Source organism: Gopherus evgoodei, chromosome 9 (assembly GCF_007399415.2).
Source record: "Gopherus evgoodei ecotype Sinaloan lineage chromosome 9, rGopEvg1_v1.p, whole genome shotgun sequence".
Lineage (NCBI taxonomy): Eukaryota > Metazoa > Chordata > Testudines > Testudinidae > Gopherus > Gopherus evgoodei.
Window position 1 is genome coordinate 56,662,373 of NC_044330.1, and position 19,988 is coordinate 56,682,360.

At 48.8% G+C, this 19,988-nt stretch overlaps 1 protein-coding gene across 1 annotated transcript; it reads right to left on the minus strand.

The window, feature by feature from the left end:
* Positions 1-3,456: 3,456 nt before the first annotated feature.
* Positions 3,457-7,265, minus strand: GAL3ST2 (galactose-3-O-sulfotransferase 2). Its single transcript, XM_030575775.1, has 4 exons — positions 7,252-7,265; positions 6,938-7,072; positions 5,798-6,077; positions 3,457-4,281 (listed from the first exon to the last, which is right to left on the minus strand). Exons 1-4 carry the CDS (start codon positions 7,263-7,265, stop codon positions 3,457-3,459), a joined length of 1,254 nt encoding a protein of 417 aa, XP_030431635.1.
* Positions 7,266-19,988: the final 12,723 nt, after the last annotated feature.

The window sequence follows — 19,988 nt, forward strand, 5'->3', positions numbered from 1 at the left end:
ATGAGGAGAGATTAATAAGACTGGGACTTTTCAGCTTGGAAAAAAGACTGCTAAGGGTAGATATGATTGAGGTCTATAAAATCATGACTGGTATAGAGATAGTAGACAAAGAAGTGTTGTTTCCTACTTCTCATAACACAACTAGGGGTCACCAAATGAAATTAATAGGCAGCAAGTTTGGAACAAATAAAAGGAAGTATTTCTTCACACAACACACAATCAACCTGTGGAACTCCTTGCCAGAGGATGTTGTGAAGGCCAAGACCGTAACAGGGTTCAAAAAAGAAGTAATTCATGGAGGATAGGTCCATCAATGGCTATTAGCCAGGATAGGCAGGAACGGTGTTCCTAGCCTCTGTTTGCCAGAAGCTGGGAATGAACAATAATCAACCTTTGGAACTCCTTGCCAGAGGATGTTGTGAAGGCCAAGACCGTAACAGGGTTCAAAAAAGAAGTAATTCATGGAGGATAGGTCCATCAATGGCTATTAGCCAGGATGGGCAGGGATGGTGTCCCTAACCTCTGTTTGCCAGAAGTTGGGAATAGGAGACAGGGAATGGATCACTTGAGGATTACCTGTTCTGTTCATTCACTCTGGGGCACCTGGCACTGGCCACTGTCAGAAGAGCGGATACTGGTCTGACCCAGTAGGGCCATTCTTATGTTCTTAATCATCATTTCACTCATCATTGAAATGCAGCCACCTCGTGAGCAGAAAGGAGCAATCTTTAAACAGTTCAGGCCAGAAAGTGAAGGACAATAATTCATCAGGTTAAAAAGCAAAGGAAAACTAAAGGGAAATGCAAGGGAGGCTGCCTGAAATCCCCTACCCTGGAAACTGACCAGAACAGCAGAAGTAAGATCTTCTCTCCTGCAAAAGAAGCCGAAGGGGTTACATTTTAATGCCTCCATTTGATACCAAAGACAGTTGGGCAGATTCCCAGCTGGGTAAATGTCACCGATCCATTGAACTCCCTGGAGCTGTGACAAGTGACACAAACTGAGTATCTACCCCAGCTCCTCCAGCAGTGTCGTGCTCCTTCATAACTCAGTGTGGGGCTGATTCAGCACTGAGTCAATATGGGGAAGAGTGTAACCCATGAAACCCCAATTCCCCTTTCTGAAGCAATGATATTTTCCTTGGCAGCCTCTCATTCAAATATTGCCTAAGCCTGAGCTTGGTAATGGATGGCTCTGGCATGCTCAGAGCCCAGAGTGGGCTGGCTGCCAGCTGGGTTTGTTACCAAATTGATCAACGGGTTCATCTTTAATTAATAGTGTAATTTCTATTGCAGTAGCACCTAGAAGCCTCAGCTGAAGCTAGGGTCCGACTGAATAAATGCATAATCAAGGACAGGCCCTGTCACAGGGAACTTTCAGTTTGAATAGGCAAGCCAGACAAAGTATGGGGGAGGGAGAAGTGACTAGTCCAAGGTCACACAGCAGTCAGTGGCAGAGCTGGGTATCTGGATGCCCAGTTTTATGACTTGACAGAATAAGGAGCTATGGTATCAAGTTGCAGTGGAGGAGGGTGGGATATTAGGAAACACTATTTCACTAGAAGAGTTTTGAAGCACTGGAATGAGCTTTCTAGGAAGGTGGTGGAATCTCCATCCTTAGAGGTTTTTAAGGCCCGATTTGACAAAGCCCTGGCTGGGGTGATTTAGTTGGTGTTAGTCCTGCTTTGAGCAGGGGGTTGGACTAGATGACCTTCTTAGGTCTCTTCCAAACCTAATCGTCTATGATTCTATGATTTATCCATTAGACCATGCAGCCTCCTCAAAAGGAACATTTCAGAATCTTACATCTTTCCTTAAATCTCCAGTGGTGGATAATGACACTCATGTCTCTCTCCCCAGCTGATGGTAATACTCTGCCTCACTGTGCTCTGTGCTATCTGACACATCTGGGACTAGCTGGAGGATGACAGCTCCTATGTAAAACCACGTTACCCTTTGGTCTCATTTGGCAGGAAAAGGCGAGTCCAGCTTGAAGCATCTGCTGACTGAAATCACAGTGGTGTATTGGCTTCTCTGAGTTGGGCTGACGTTTGGGGCTTGGCTTGGTCTGTCTGTGGAGGTTCTGAGTACGATAGCCTGGCTTAATGCGTGCATGTGGTCATGCTCCTGCCTCCACTGAGTGTCACAGCCTGCAACTTAGCGATGGCACATGGCATAAGTCCTTTACCTCCACTATAGCCTGGGACCTTCAGAATCAAAAGCCTTTTGATTCTGAAGGTCCCAGGCTGCAGTCCTGCTAATGATCACACTGCCTCTATATCATAGATACAGCCTATTACCAGCCCAGAGCCCTTGAATAGTCTGTTCTCTGAAGCTATTACATAGAGGGACGGGGTGGAGGATGGGAACCATTACTGGAAAGGAAAGGCAGGGAGAGACAGTTCATGGAGATTCTGAAGGAGAGAGTGAGCCTTACACAGGGAAGGCTTTGATTTGATTGGATTTTAAACAAAATGGAGTGTATCTAAAGAGAAGAGCTCCTCATGTAACCATGCTGTTTAAACTGCTGACATGATGATGATTCTCATGGAAGCCTTTTATCTCTTATATGAGGTAAAATGGACAAAACTATGAGGCCAAAATATTTTACATCTTTAGTTGGAGTTCTGAAGCCTGTGTATCATTCTGATTGACCATTCCACTTCCCGTCGAATAGCCAGGACAGAGGGGCATGGCAGGCGAGTTCTGTATGACTTCTCTTAGAGCGGAGGGCTAATATATTCCAGACTCAAAAGGATGTTGTATCTCAGGAATCTGTTCCTGTGTTTCCAACAACCAGCATGTTACACCCTGTGAGCTCAGTTCCACTGGCTTGTGATATAAAGTACCATCAAATAAACTGAAATATAAAGCTTTCCCTCAGGCCTGCTAAACATGCTGTTTGGTCTTTGCAATGTCTGTGTGCATGAAACTGACCTGTACTGCACTGGCAATCCCTGAGTCAGCCTAGAATGGGAAAGGGGAATTTCCTGCAGAGTCACTTCTCTGAAGCATTTTCCATTTACAGCAAGATCAATGCAGGCATTTGCACTAAACCTGATGCTGTGATTTAAATTTGTATTTCACCCACAGAGGAAAGGCCAGTATCTGCTCTGTGAAGCAGGGACAGTAGGCAGTCAGGGAATAAATCACAGTTCCCTGGTTCTTTAGCCAATTTCACCCCAGCCCAGCCCCTGGTGTAGGCTGGAGCAAGCAAAGATGTCCAGGGAACCATATGCCAGAGAGAGTCAGCTGGGGAGTGCTGTGTTCCTGCCACACACACCCTGTCTCCCCACCCTACTCACGGATCTGAAATCTCTGTAAGGAAATTTCATGGGTTAACTCCACTGGGCCACAAAAATGTAAACACACATCTCTGGGAGGTACATGAACAATGTGATAGGAATGTTATAAGCATTATTGCTCTGTGGGTGATATTAACAATCCGCCAACACTATCACCTCCGCCACAAGGAAAAGGCTGTGCTCTTCCTCTTCTTCTCTGGGAACTGATGAGCATACAGATATGACATATACTGAAGCTCAGGTGTGATCAGTCTCAGGCAGGTTCTCAGAGTCTCATTAGCCATGTCTTCTTTAAGATTATAGCCCAGAATATTTGCACGCCCTGACTGGAAGGGCTGAAGTTTTTTGTCTTTGATCTTGGTCTTATCTATTGGCATTGGGTCCAAGAGACACAGCTCCATAAGTTCCTTTTGTCTCATTCTCAGGAGATTCACCTCCTGATCCAATTTTTCTAGTCCTATTGTCTCCTGAATTCTCCTCCAGAAGGTCCTGTTGAAGTGTTGGTAGAGCTTCCAGTCCAATGAGCACCATTCTTTTACCTTTTCCTTGCTCTCAGGGGTCATGCTTTTGATAGAGTCCTGGCTTCGGGAATTCAGCTTGAAGTAAACCACATCATCCAGCTCCCAGCCCAAAGTCTCCTTCAGCAGGACCATGGACTCATCAAAGTAATCAGTTAGCAGCATCAGCTGAAAAGCCTGTTCAATCTCCGCTAGGACATGCTGAACATAGTCCTCAGTGTCCATTGCGTTGTTATCATAGCCAAAGTCAAACCACATGTAGTTCCTCGCATGAACATTATTTGTGCATTCACTCATATTGTAATATGTCCATGGAGAGGCCAGAAACTCATTCACATCCTTTGACCTTCTAAATGCTGGTGTAAAAAATTTATTATAGGCATAGGAGGACTCCATCAGTGAAATTGGGTTTCTCATGATGGAAAAGTAGGTGGTAGTGTTTGGCATTACTTTTTGGACCTGTTTATAAAGAGACAGCACAGTGTGAACATTAATGTATCTCTTGCTTATGCATAGGAGAGGTTTTGTGATACAAAAATGGCTCCTACTTGACTTTAAGGGTAAACAGGCCAAAAGAAGAAGCATAGTGTAGATCATTTGCAGGGGGTTAAAACATAGTCACGGTGGGAAAGTCTAAGTACAAGCACTGTACTGACAGGTTGTAGGCAACTGGTCCAGTTCGCTCTCTGTGCTAGGAAGACTTGCCAGCACTGCTGTACTGGTATAGCTAAACCAGCACACATGGCCCTTGGCCACTCACTATAGTAAGCATATGGAAGCAGAGTTTTCTCATTCCTGTTAGGGCTGAGTGAATAGTTTGGCATGTTATGCTTGGCTGCATGAGGGGTTTTCTGGCTGAACAATCACAGAGGAGTATCGTATCTGAGGTACCTGTGCACCCCTAAACACCATGGATGTGGGCTCAAGGCCAGCCCCACTTGGCTGATGCTGAGGGACACATTGGTTCAGGCCAGTGATGGAGTGAAGATCCACATTTATAAAGCCCCAGTGACTTGCCCAACTGCTACAGTGAGACTGTGGCTGTTATTCCAGACCATTGGCTGGAGCAGCAGCTGTGGGAAGAGTGCTGTGCAACAAACCCTGCACCCTGGCCCTTGGTGAAGGGTGGATTTCACCTCCCAAATTCCTCTTTGTGTCCTCCATATAGAGTCTGAATGCTTGGGATTTATGAGCATAGAGTGGAATTCACCCCCAGTTACTCCATCAAGAAGAGAGAGAAAGACAGAGAGATCATGGCCAGGCCTAGAAGTTGACTCTCTATTTTCCAAAGCAAAGGGTCCTCCCTGAGCCAAACAAGGTAACTCCAGTCTTGTTTGTTTGTTTGTTTGTTTTATAAATAATTGTCAATTCTAAGATTCTTAGAGAAATTGCCAGCTAATGATGGCCATTCCCCAGATCTTTGTGATTGAAGGCTTACGTATTAATTCCTAACTCGTAAAACATTTTACATGCCAATTGCAATGCGCTTCTTGAAGGGAAACGCCTCTGCAGAGTGATATTTAGTGCTAGCTAATAACCAGGGATCCTAGAAATCTGTTTGCCATGGAAAAAATGTAAAATTTGCATTTTTACAGAGAATCTTTAGTTTTTACATTTGTGAGAAAATAAAAACCTATACAGTGGAACCCTGATTATCTGATCTAATTGGGACCAAGGCCAGATCAGATCATAAACAATTCAGATAATCAGGAGAATGGCCAGGGCTCCAACTGCAAGCTTGCTTTAAAATTGTAAATATATCAATAAAATATTGTGTTCAACTGATACCTATATATACTGTGGCCAGGATAACAAAAGTTCAGAATTTCATTTTAATCACAAAAAAAACAGATTTCTACATTTTTTTATTGGTGAATTTTGTTTTTTTATCATGGAAAACTAGGATCCCTGATAATAACAGCACCACGGTCATTTCACAGGATGCATACCCAACTGCTACTGTCCAGGATCTCACCTCTGGGAGATTAAATCTCATGTGGTTGCACATGATGTTGTAGCTTTGTCCCATGGTTTTAAATCCCTCTACAAACTGGGCCATGAAGCGATGAGGATAGCCCAGGTGGTAGTTTTGGCCAGCAGGAAGGGCTAAGGTCAGATTGTGCTTCTCTGCAAACCGAAATAGGATGTTCATGACTGTGCTGCTGGCAGTTTTGTGGGTCTTGAGAAACATCACGTTCGTCTGGGGGTAACTGGGTCTCAGGGGCTTGGTGGAAAACCTCCACATTCTGTAGGAACTTAAAGCACATGGGAAATGTTTTCTCTAGTGTTGTATAATCCATTTCTCCCACCTGACAGTGCTTTCCCCTGCCATTTCCTACCCTCTTGCCCCTCCCACTTTACTTTTCCAAAGCCACCAAAGTTTAACCTGAACTACCTTTCCTTGGGATAACTGGGGCCAGCTCCACACCTGGCATAAATCAGCATCACTCCACTGAACTCAGCTGGCCCATTCCCCAGCTAGTGTAAATCAGCATCAGTCCACTGAATTCAATGGTTCCGTTCCCCAGGTGTCATAAATCAGCATAGCCTCATTGAAGTCAATGGGCCACATCTCCCACTGGTGTACATTGGCCATAGCTCTATTGAAGACCAGATCCCCAGCTGGTGTAAACAGGCATAGCTCCCTTGCAGTCAATGGGGCTATGACAACTGACATCAGCTAAAGATCCAGCACTTTGTCTGTAGTTCTAGAAACCATAGATGAGCCACACCCCTCTTCTGCCCTCATTAGCTCCGAATGCCAGTCTGCATGGCTCTTTCAGCTCCACACAATAATCAGCTTATTTGTTACTGAGGGGTTTGGGAGGGGCTCTGACTTCTGCTCACTCCCCTTGCTGTGTATTGTTGCAGCTACTCCCAGCTGCTGGATGCTCTACACTGTTGATAGGTCACTTATTTAGGTGCTAGATATAGAATTAGGAGCCCAACTTCAGGCCCTCAGACTTGAAAATCCTAGCCCTAGTCTCTGTGCTTAGGGCTACATTTAGCAATCCAAAAATATAAGATATGATGGATCATCTTGCTGCCCCTGCACAGACAGGGCACATGCCAAAGTTCTCCTTACTTGTTCTACCACTATACAAAGTGGACTTACGAGGTGATCTTTACATTCGTATGGAAGAACCCAGCTAGAAAGATGACTCCCAGCCAAAGAGTAACAAGCCCCAGGAGTCTGGAATGCCTGCAAAAGAAACAGAGATCCAGTGAGTCCAAAATAAAATTTAATGTCCTCCCAATTCAAACCACACCAAATTTCCTGCCACTGTTTGTAACTGAGGGCTTATCTACATAAACATTTCATTTGCGGCAAGCTGGGGGTAAATCTGTCCCCCTAGCCTGCTGCATGCAACTGTCTGTGTGGACCCTGCTGACACACATTAAAGTTCCGTTGTGCAATCTGATACGAACATCAGAACAGCCATAGTCGGTCAGCGCAATGGTTCATTAGCCCAGTGTCCTGTCTCCACCAGTGGCCAGTGCCAGGTGCTTCAGAGGGACTGAATAGAACAGGACAATTTCCCATGATTCATCCCGTCGGCCATTGCCAGTATCTGGCATTCAGAGGAGCTACCCCACTTTGAAAAGGGAGTAGACTGAAGTGCACTAGGGAATTGCTAGTTCACATCAGCAGGGTCCACACGGCCACTTAGTGCATGGAAGGCCAGCGACGGGTAGATTTACAGCCCAGGTTGTCACAAGCTAAATGTTTGTGCAGACAATCTCTTAATGGCTGTTACAGCTGCCTCCTTTCTGGCCTTTCCATGTTGTTAGATAGCGTGAGCACATCGATCAGCATCTGCCTTTCCTGCCCTGGTGGTAACTCCTGTTCTCTGCAGTAAACCAAGAGCGCTTGTGTTGTAACAGTTACATTCCCTTTTTACAAAAACTTCCCTTTTTACAAAAGAAAGCAGAGCATCTCAGGTAAGCATGACCCTAGGAGCTGGGGCTTTAAAAAAAACACTCATGATCAAATCGCAAGAGTTATCAAATCGCAAGCTGATTAGAATTCCACCTTCCAAAATGGAGATGACAGACCTTTGATCTCTCCAGCTGCACCCACAACCCTCGACAACAAAGGCAGCTCCTCTATTCAGTAACTATGCTCCAGAAGTATTGGAGCCAAAGTTTTCGTTAACCTATAAGGTGCCGCAGGACTCTTTGTCGCTTTTTACAGATCCAGACTAACACGGCTACCCCTCTGATACTATGCTCACAAGGGCTGTATCCCTGCCACTTGGTTTATTTTGCCCTTCCACACCCTCTATACATGTCATACTTTTTTTCTGTCTTTGGAGAGAAGACCAGCTCCATCACCTCCAGTAAACCTGCCCAGATGCCCCTTTTTCTCAGCCCAGCTGAATCTGTAGGGCAATGTTCCCTCTAATATTTCCCACCCATGTGCGGAATGAATTTTGTTATGTGCACCAATATGGAGGTGATGTGTCACACATCACCTCCATATTGGTGCACATAACAAAATTAATGTGGCAGGGTGGGACTGAGGGGTTCGGAGTGTGGGAGGGAGCTCAGGGCTGGGGCAAAGAGTTGGAGTGCGGGGCAGTAAGGGCTCCAGCTGGGGGAGCAGGCTCTAGGGTGGGGCTGAGGATGAGGGGCTCAGGGCTGGGGCAGAGGGTTGAAGTGCAGTGGGCTGAGGGCTCCAGCTGGGGGTGCAGGTTCTGGGGTGGTACTGGGAATGAGGGGGTTGGGGTGCAGTGGGATTCCTTAGGGCTACGGTGGGGAAAAAGGACTCCAACTCAGTTCTCTGTCCCTGCAGCAGAACTTGGGCTGCAGGATAGAGGCACCTCTCCCCTGGCCACAACAGGTCCAGGCTGGGCTGGGTGGGGCTGAGGGAGTGGCACCTGGCCACAGCAGGGCCAGGGCTGGGTTGGGGCTGAGGAGAGATGCCTGTTCTCTGGCCGCAGCAGATTCAGGGCCGGGCTGGGTTGAGGCCAGGGGAGGGGCTCCGTGGCAAGTCCAGGGCTTGGGGAGAGGCATCTCTTCCCGCCACAGCCCTGAACACCTGCATGCGCTTAATAGGCAGCTTTGCAGCTTAGAGGGAACTTAGCTAGGGGACATCACCCCCACAAGCCCGCTCACAAGGGGACTCATTCAGTGCTGACACACACTGCCTGAAGTTAATGAATCCTTTGAAGTCAGCTGGGTAGCACATGGGAAGTAAGGGAGCTCTAGGTTGGTCTCCAGGATGGGGAACCACTGCTGTTCAGGAACTGTGGGGAGTGAGGGAAGCAGAGCCGAAAAGAGGGCAAGGCAAGTGAGGCGCTTGCCTCAGGCGTGCAAAGCTAAGGGGCACAGAAAAGCCCCTGAGCATCCCTGCCAGAACGAGAGCTGCATGTGGCTCTCCTGGCTGCTGCACGTTGCGGGGAGGGATGGGGAGGAAGCACACACATGCTTCACAGCCCTCCCATCCCCTGGCACACACATGGAGGAGACGCCGAGGGGGCTTCCAGTGGGAGACAGGATCATCGGTAGTGGGCCTCATTCACCTGAGTAGCTGTTGGGGCTTCGGTGAGTGTTTGACTCTGTGATCCACTCCATCTCCCCCGCAGCCCCTACTCCTGCAAACACTGGGCAAGGGGCAGCCCCATCCCCCACCCCCAGTGAAGCTATGGCGAGGGGCAGCAGGGGAGGAAGGAAGCCACATGTGATGGCAGTCCCCTTCCCCCCAGCACCCACTACCCCCTCCCAGAGCCCACAGCCCCTCTCCGACCCTCAAACTCTGTCCCAGACCCTGCACCCAGCCCTCCGCACTCCTGCCCAGAGCCTGCACCCCTCCACCCATCCTTCACCCCACCCATGCCCCAGCCCTGAGCCTGCACCCAGCACCCAAATTCTGTCCCAGAACCTGCACCCCCACCTCTTCCCACACACCCTCTCCTGCCCCCAAACTCTGTCTCAGAGCGTGAACCCAGAGGCCATGCCCTAGCCCAGAGCCTGCACCCAGCACCCAAATTCTGTCCCAGAACCTGCACCCCCACCTCTTCCCGCTCTCCCTCTCCTGCCCCCAAACTCCCTCCCAGAGCCTGTACCCAGCCCTCTGCACTCCCTCCCAGAGCCTGCGCCCCTCCACCCATCCTGCACCACACCCCATGCGCCAGCCCGGAGCCTGCACCCAGCACCCAAACTCCATCCCAGAGACCAACCTCTCAACTATCCTACACCCCAATCCCCTGCCCCAACCCAGGGCCTGCACGCCAGACCTCCTCCCCCCACCCAAACTCCCTTGTAGAGCCTTAGGCAGGTGGGGGGCAGAGTTCAAGGGGGTCGGGCTCTGAGCATTCTGGGCACCACCAAACTTTCTACACACCTGTTGCCCCTGATACTTGGAGAGGGGGTGTGTGAGGAGGCAAGTGGCAAATCAGTAGGTGGAGGGGGGCAAATCTCCCAAATTCAAAATCTGGGACTGTTGTCTGTTGTCTGTTGGTCCTTTTTGTTGCTTTTCTCTGGGCTGGGGGTTGTCCCAATGCTGCAAAGAGGGCGTTCCCAAAGGAAGGTGCTTGCTCCTGACCCCTAGGCCGTCAGTATGTCTGCTCTTCTCTAGTTATCCCACTTGACCAGTTTGATTGTCCTTGGTCTGGCTTCCAGCTCCTCTCCAAGGGTTGCAGCTGTCTGGAGGTGCCTGCCTTCCATGCCTTCCTCATTCTCACCTCATTCATTCAATGAGGAAATTGATTACAAAGTGAAGGGGAAGATCTTATTCTACTTCTAGCAAAAAGACATTTTTCTTTTACTTTAATTATACTACCTCAGGGGCCTGCTATAACATATTACCAAGGTTCAATACAAAGTCATATAAAAGTTATTCAAAAATGCATAATGCAGATATTTATCTACAACTGCATTGATTGCTGTGTGCAGTAATATAGGACCCTTGGATCTTTGAATGAGGCTTTATATTTGGGGGGGGAGCGAGGGGGTGAGTGGCGAGTTGGGGGTGAGCGAGTGGGCAAAGAGGTGAGCAGTGAGCCAGCAGGGGTTCTAGTATGTTACATGCACTATGATGCAAACCTTATATGTATTAGTTGATTTTGTACCCGGAACTTATGATTAAAATAAATAACGTTCTATTACCGTTATTATTCTTTTTTATGTATTTTTCTTTTTTTTACAAAGTAACTACTATGAAATTATATGGAGGGGGGAGGGTGCAATTTTATATCCTTGCCTAAGGCACAAAAATAGCTAGTTACGGCTCTGGAGGGAATTATCTCGCAATGCTCTGGGGAAACTGCTGAAGCCAAGGCCAGGGATCCAAGAGGAGCACATGTGCCTGCTGAAAATCTTGCAGCTTTTTCCCCTGCAGGGACAGGGTGAATGAGTGCATGGAGATGCCAGCGACCCAGAACTTCACCTTGGAGCTCTGGCAGTCACCTTATGGCAGTGGGCTGGCTGGGGGAGACTGTGTTCTAACCTAAACTATAGGGACAAATCCTCCAATGGTACAAACTGACACAGCTCTCCTGAAGTCACCGAGACAGTCTCCCCTGGTGTCAAAGGGGCTGTGCTAACTTACACCAACTGAAGATCCAGCCTGTTGCAAATAATATGTGACTAATTTTGTCTGGTTGCTGGCAAATCACTATGACAAACTTTACACTTTAGACACAAGTTATTCCTGTGTGCCTGTTTCAGCGTAGGTACACCAAATAGACTGTTATTCTAAAACACATGGATCCAGCCTCATCACTGACGTAGCTCTGCTTACTTCAGTGGAGTAACATCAGGAATGTATTGGCCCTGACTGCATCAAACTACGTGTGATTACTAGGCAGTGTGTAGGTTTGAATCTCCACACCTCCGGAGACTGCTTAGTATTTTTCTGCCTTGTACGAGGTTCCTTCAAAGCAGGCCCGAGGCTTGAGAGTCAAACCATGGTAAACTGAAGTTTTAATAGAAACCAACTGAGCTATAGAGCGCAAAAACGTGGTGAAATTCTTCATTGTGGTTATTTATGAGATAACCAAACTCAGGCAAACCTAACACCTAAGACCATCTCTGGGCTGAGAACAAGCAGGAGAAATGTCACAAAGGCCATCTCAATTGTTTCCAATTACTGAACCCCGGACCTCCAGAACTATGCCAAGAAATGTGGACAAATGGGGAGAGTCCAGAGAAGAGCTATAAAAATGATCAGAGGTTTAGAAAACAAGACCATTGAAGAAATGTTAAAGGAACCAGACATGATTAGTCCAGAGAAGAGAAGGCTGGGGTGGGAGAGCTGGGTGAGGGGAAGAGAGGACCCTGACAACAGTCTTCAACTATGTAAAAAGTTATTATAAAGAAAACTGTGATCATGGCTATTCAGCACTATGGACCTCCACTGTCTACACGTATTATTGTTGCTCAATTGTCCTCCATGTCCACTGAAGTTAGGACACAAATGTGACACTAGCCTAGCAGGCGCCAGCTCCTGCCAAGGTCCCTGTGGCTCAGCTGAATACTTCCAGATATATAGCTGGACTCTGTCTGGCTCACCTGGAGGTTTGCATTGGTAGGACAGGTATTAGAATGATAAGAAAGTGTTTCGTGTCTGGACTCTGTGGAATGCTTGTGAGTTGCTGCGTACATTAAGCTCACTTGTACTATCTGTAATGTAATATTTGTGCAGGTGTAGCATGAGTAGGCTTGCTAATTTTGGTTGGACGTACTCTGGAGATTTCATCACAAAACATACTATTTAATTAAAGATTAATCTTTAATTCCTGAGGCTCCAAGACAATCCCGGAGGACTGGGAAACCTAAGCATGAGCCAGTGAATGAATCACCACACAAGAAACTGTTACGCCCCTTCCAAAAGAGGAGACCAATGAATACCAGACCAGCTCTGGGTGGATCTTTCAACTGGAAACTCCCTACATCTGGATTGCAGAATTGTCAACAGAAGGACTAAAAGCTCATTGTTCTGCTTCCCTCCCCATGAAGATGAATCACATGAATGGACTTTTGCCATCAGCTGAGAGCACATGGCAGAAGGGGATGAAACCCCCCAACAAAAGGACCTAAGGATCTTTATGCTGCTTGGACTCTGGGGTATGTCTACACTGCAAAGAAAAATCCACAGCTGGCCCGTGCCAGCTGACTTGGGCTCACAGAACTCAGGCTAAAGGGCTGTTTCACTGCTGTATAGACTTATGGGCTTGGGCTGGATCCCGGGCTCTAGGACCCTGTGAAGTCTACACTGCAATTAAACAGCCTCGCAGCCTGAGCCCTGCGAGCCTGAGTTAGCTGGCACAGGCGAGCCGTGGGTTTTTCTTTACAGTGTACACAGACCCTAGCAGGCCTGCACAACTCATAAAGCAATGAGGGCCATATTACTCCAAAGAAAATAGCTGAGGGCTGAACCCCCCCACCCCGCTAAAACCCCCCTCCCCAGCGCCACCCAGCCCCGCCGAAACACTCCCGCCCCCAGCACTCGTGTAAGCAAGCAGGATGCACAAGATTTTGTTGAATAAATTCACACACAAGGGAAACAGTCACACACAAAGAGAAGAGATATCTCACGGCATATGGCACACTAGGAAGGCACTGACAGTTTGTGGAAGCCTGTAGTGTAGAGAGGGGAAGAAATGGCATACATAGGGTGACCAAATCACAGCAGTAACATAGGACCCACCCCTTCCCTACTCAGCCCCACCATCACACCCCTCTTCACCCTCTAGTCCCCCACTAGCTTGCTGCATCCCTCCTAGTCAGTCCCCCATCCCCACTCGCCTCCTTTCACCTCCTCCCTCCCCTGCCAGAAACCCCCATGCCCACCCGTAGAACTTCTGCTGGCTCACTGCTTGCCTCTTTGCCCACCCGCCCCTTGCCCACCTGCTCACCTCCAACTTGCCGCTGCACCCCCCCCCAGTATGAAGCCTCATTCAAAGACCCAGGGGTCACTATATTACTGCATACAGCAGTCAATCAATGCAGTTGTAGATAAATCTCTGCATTATGCATTTTTGTATAACTTTTATATGACTTTGTATTGAACTTTGGTAATATGTTATAGCGGGCGCCTGAGGCAGTATAATTAAGGTAAAAGAAAAATGCCTTTTTACTAGAAGTAGAATAAGATCTTCCCCCCCACTTTGTAATCGATTGTGCTGTTGAATGAATGAGGTGTGAATGAGGAAGGCATGGGCCTGGTCTACACTAAGCGTTTAAACCGATTTTAGCAGCGTTAAACCGATTTAACTGCGCACCCGTCCACACTACGAGGCCCTTTATATTGATATAAAGGGCTCTTTACATCGGTTTCTGTACTCCTCCCCAATGAGAAGAGTAGCGCTAAAATCGGTATTACCATATCGGATTAGAGTTAGTGCGGCCACAAATCGATGGTATTGGCCTCCAGGCGGTATCCCACAGGGCACCACTGTGACCACTCTGGACAGCAATCTGAACTCGGATGCAGTGGCCAGGTAAACAGGAAAAGCCCCACGAACTTTTGAATTACATTTCCTGTTTGCCCAGCGTGGAGCTCTGATCAGCACGGGTGGCGATGAAGTCCCAAATCCCAAAAGAGCACCAGCGTGGACCGTACAGGAGATACTGATTGCTGTATGGGGAGACAAATCTGTTCTATCAGAGCTCATTTACAGAAGACGAAATGCCAAAGCGTTTGAAAAAAATCTCCAGGCTACACAGTGCTGCGTGACAAGCGTAACGGAAAGCCAAAGAATCAAATGGATGCTCATAGAGGGAGGGAGGGGGTACTGAGGACTCCAGCTATCCCACAGTCCACTGCAGTCTCCGAAAACTATTTGCATTCTTGGCTGACTTCCCACTGCCTGTAGGTTCAAACACATTGTCCAGCGTGGTTCAGGGTATAGCTGGTCAATTTACTCCCTCCCCCCACCACGTGAAAGAAAAGGGAAAGAAATCGTTTCTTGACTTTTTTCAATGTCACCCTATGTCTACTGAATGCTGGTGGTAGACGCAATGCTGCAGCAGTGAAGAGCAGGATCCACTCCTCTCCCCTCCCTGGTGGCAGAAGGTTCAATATGACTGCTATCTGTTGTCACCATCAGCCCGTGAGTGCTCCTGGCTTGCCTCAGGTGAGGTTGGCTGGGGGCACTTGGGTAAAAATAAGAATGATTCCTGGTCATTCCCAGTAGTAAGTACAGAACAGCTGGTAACTGTCCTCATCATAGCAACTGGGGGCTGAGCTCCATCAGCCCCCTCCCTTTCCTGTGTAAAGAAAAGATTCTGTACTGCCTGGACTATCATAGCAGCAGCATGCTGGGCTCCTCTCCTCCACACTGCTTAATGTCCTGCCTGGACTGTCATAGCACCAGGAGGCTGCCTCCCCCTCACTGTTTCTTATTCCTGCATTCTTTATAACTTCATGACACAAATGGGGGGACACTGCCACGGTAGCCCAGGAAGGTTAGGGGAGGAGGGAAGCAACAGGTGGGGTTGTTGCAGGGGCACACCCCATGAATGGCACGTAGCTCTCATTTCTGCGGGATCTGACACAGAGCAGCTGTGCTCTCTGATACACTGGTTCTCTAGCACACTTGCCCCATATTCTAGGCAGGACTGACTCTATTTTTAGAAACCATAAAGGAGGGATTGACTCGGGGAGTCATTCCCAGTCTTGCCTTTGCGCCCCCGGCTGACCTCAGCCAGGGGCATCCATGATAGCAGCAGACAATACAGAACGACAGATAACCATCATCTTACTGCTAATTTACAATGGCAGCAGAGGGTACAGAACAACTGATAACCATCTCTGCTATCATGCAAAAGCAAACAAATGCTGCTGTGTAGCGCTGCAGTAACACCTCTGTTAGCAGCATCCAGTACACATACGGTGACAGTAAAAAAAAAGCTGAACGGGCTTCATGGTTGCCGTGCTATGGCGTCTGCCAGGGCAATCCAGGGAAAAAGGGTGTGAAATGATTTCCGTTGTTTTCCCGGAGGAAGGAATGAGTGATGACATTTACCCAGAACCACCCGCGATAATGATTTTTGCCCCATCAGGCACTGGGATCTCAACCCAGAATTCCAAGGGGCAGAGGAGACTGCGGGAACTATGGGATAGCTACGGAATAGCTACCCACAGTGCAATGCTCCGGAAATCGATGCTAGCCTCGGACCATGGACGCACACCGCCAAATTAATGTGCTTAGTGTGGCCGCGTGCACTCAACTTTATACAATCTGTTTTACAAAACCGGTTTATGTAAAATTGGAATAATCCCGTAGTGTAGACGTACCCATGGAAGGCAGCACCTCCAGACAGCTGCAACCCTTGGAAAGGGGATAGGAGCCAGATCAGGCCCAATGCTCCTATAGAGACGCTCACCCAAATGTAATGGGCCACTGGTAGCCACTCCATAGTTCAGACTGATCCTAACTTACAACTAAGATCCCTTTTTAACTTCCCTGTAACTTCTCCAAAAAATTACCAGATTCCCCTGAGTTCTCCTAGGCCAGGTAGGATTTGTCTGGGAGGTTTGGTAACCTTCAGAAAAGGGGTTTTGCAATTATGTTATTTTACAAATATCCACCATTCCCTTTCTGAACATTTTCCTAGCTTCCTACCCCAAAAAATGGCTTAGCCCCAAACATCAAGTGTCTGGCTGAGTCGGATGGGGGCCTCTGGGTGTTACTGGGAGAGAGCTGAGGGATCACAAAGACCTGTATCATGTTTATAACATTGACTCTGTAAATTATTTAAACTGCCCTTCTGCTGAGCCTTGTCTCTGCGGCAAGTGTTGCTCTGCAGAGGAAGAGGTGGGGCCCTCGATCAGGTGGGATGTGGCTAGTATTCTTGGGGGCAGGGCACGGGGGATGCTGAAGAACAGGGAAGAATGATATGGCTGTGGGGTTGGATCCCTGACCTGTTCATTTCTAGACTGTCCTGCCTTTGTGTTTTTAGGGAAGCTGTTGAGTATTTGTAAGTGAGATTTGTTGATAGGCTAACAGGGCTCCTCTAAAATTTACAAACTCTTCAGCTAACAAAGTGGTTCGGATTTATGTGCAGTATGTCATAGTTCTCTCTTCTCTAACGCGGGGATGGACATTTGATTTGATCCTGTCCTCACTTTCCCTTTGCACTGCTGGGAACAGACTCATCTGCACGGGTTCCCAAAGTGTGGTGAGATTGAGTCCAGAGAGCTGGGTGCACATGGGGCCAGCTTCTTCTGACTGCGAGATAGAAAGAAGCTAAATATACATTTAAGGGTCCTCCTAATGTGGCTTTTCCATGGAAGCAGTTCCTGCGGTGAAGACAGCCACATGAACCCTTGATCCAGACACAGCACCTGTCTGGTCCTGGGATTAGCAGTGATTCCCCCCAGAGACTGTCAAGCCTTAATGACCCAGTTTTCTTTACCAGTCTGGGACAGTTACTTGAACATTTGGGATCATCAGGGGCATTCTGCCATTTCCCTCTCCCAATTGCCCCCCACTGCCCCCTCCGCCCGCTTGCCTTCTCAGCCACCCTGCCCATGCTGCTGGATCACTTGCCTCCCGCCCGACTCTTCAGCTGCCCGTGTAACAACAGAAAAGCCTCCCTCTCCCAACTGCCCCCCCCGCTCGTCTCCTCAGCCACCCCTCCCCTGCCGCTGGCTCACCTGCCCCCCCGCTCGCCGCCTCAGCCACCCCTCCCCCGCCTCCGGCTCACCTGCTGCCTGTGTAACAACAGAAAAGCCTCCCTCTCCCAACTGCCCCCCCGCTCGTCTCCTCAGCCACCCCTCCCCCACCTCCGGCTCACCTGCTGCCTGTGTAACAACAGAAAAGCCTCCCTCTCCCAACTGCCCCCCCGCTCGTCTCCTCAGCCACCCCTCCCTTGCCGCTGGCTCACCTGCCCCCCCACCTGCCACCTCAGCCACCCCTCCAGCTTACCTGCAGCCCGTATAACAACAGAAAAATCTCCCTCTCCCAACTGCCCTCCCACCCGCTAGTCTCCTCAGCCACCCCTCCCCCACCTGTCTCCTGAGCCCCCCTGCTCGCCTCCTCAGGCCCCCTCCGGCTCTCCGGCCCCCCCCCAACTCGCCTCCCCTGCATCCCTTCCCCATCGCCAGCTCACTTGCCTGGCATCTCAACTGCTGCTGCTGCCACTGCCCCCACCTCCTGCCACTGGTTCACCCTCACTCTCCACAGTCCAGCCTGACACTGGCCCCTTTACCACCCAGCCCACCGGCCAGCCAGCCAACCGTCCTGCCAGCTGGCCCTTGGCTTGCCTACTCACTCCATGTGGGCCGCACAGTAAGGCCACCTGCTCACACCCCCGCGGGCCGCAGAGTGAGCTCAAATGGGCCGCATGCGGCCCTCGGGCCGTAGGTTGCGCAGGCCTGCGGACAAGGGGTTTCCTTGGCATAAGAAAGAGATCATGGATCCATAGTCACTTGCTTTAACCTCATAACTAACTCTCTATTTTCCTATTTAATTAATCTTCATATAATTTATTATAGGATTTGCTGCAGGTATTGTCTAGATGTGAGACCTAAGGTGCAATTGACCTGGGGTAAGTGACTGGTCCTTTGGGATTGGGAGTAACCTGAATATTGCTGAGATTCTTTGTCTTAAAGGCCATCTATCACAGAAACACGGTGACAAGACAGACCGGAGTAACCAAGAGGGCTATGTGTGACTGTGTTTAAGGCTGTTAATCCATCTGAGGAGTTTGCACTTGGTGCAGTTGGTTGGTGAAATCTAAGTTTATAACTCACAACCAACTTTGGGTTTGTGCTCTATTATTTTTAACCGTCTGCCCAGAGGTTGGTAGGCCTGGTTTTGTGCCCCCTTGGAAGCCTCACAATTAAGTAATCAGCTTAGTTTGCAGCAAGGGAGATTTAGGCTACCTGATAATTAAGCAATGGAAGAGGTTACCTAGGGAGGCTGTGGAAACCCTGTTATTGCAGGTGTTTAAGAACATGCTAGACAAACAGGCTACAGGGATGGTCTAGGTATATTTAATCCTACCTCAGCACAGAGGGATGGACTAGATGATCTCTTAAGATCCCTTCCAGCCCTACATTTCTATGAGCTTCTGCAGCGTGAACTAAAGGATCCTCCAGCTCGGTGCTGTACAAGAGTCAAGTCATTGGTGGATCTGTCCCAGAAGCAGGGGCGGCTCTATGTATTTTGTTACCCCAAGCACGGCAGGCAGGCAGCTTTCGGCAACATGACTGCAGGAGGTCCACTGGTAATGAGGATTCAGTGGCATGCCTGCAGGAGGTCTGCTGGTAACGCAGATTCAGTGGCATGCCTGCAGGAGGTCTGCTGGTAACGCGGATTCAGCTGCAGGCCTGCGGGAGGTCCGCCGGTCCCGCGCCTTCGGAGTACCCGCCTCCGAATTGCTGCTGAAGCCATGGGACCGGTGGACCTCTTGCAGGCATGCTGCCAAAGGCTCCCTGACTGTCACCCTCATGGCGACCAGCAGGCCGCCCCTCACGGCTTACCACCCCAGGCACGCACTTGGTGCACTGGTGCCTGGAGCCACCCCTGCCCAGAGGGGCCACGCAACACTGAGCAATGGGCTATAAAAGCACTTGAAAACAAGGGTCTAGCTGAAAATGCTGTGTCTGCCAAAACTATAGTGCCAAACGCTGATATTCTGATATTTCAAATGTTATATGTAAATGTTAAAAAAAGAATTTGGACAATCTTTTGACCCTTTGGATCAAAGTGGAAGGAAACAGCAGCTTCAGAGACGTGCCAAAATTACACTGTGATTTAATTTAAAATATTCCTTAAAGGCTGCTTTCCCAGCTTTGCACCCACACCTGGATCCCAGCAAGGAACAGCCAGTTCACAATTAATCTCTGGCCCTGGATCAAGCCAGGGCTGAGCTCAGAGACATATGAACTATTTACACAGCTTAGGCAACACATTCACTAAAGCTTCCTATAAAACTATTTTTTAATCACACCCTCACGATCACTTCTTTGACCCTTGCTGTCTTCTTACCTCCAAGAGCATCTTAGGCTTTTCATGTTGTCTCCAACTTCACCACAGTAAGCTTGAATGAGTGTTCTTTGCAAACCAGCCAAATACACTTCCCTCTCGTTCCAGCTTCTCCAGTGTCTCGTGTTAGTGCCACTATTTCTAGCAGTCAATCACATCTATGAAAGGCTGGGACAGGCTGGGACAAAGGGAGTGGCTATGTGTCCACTGGGCGCAAGTGCAACT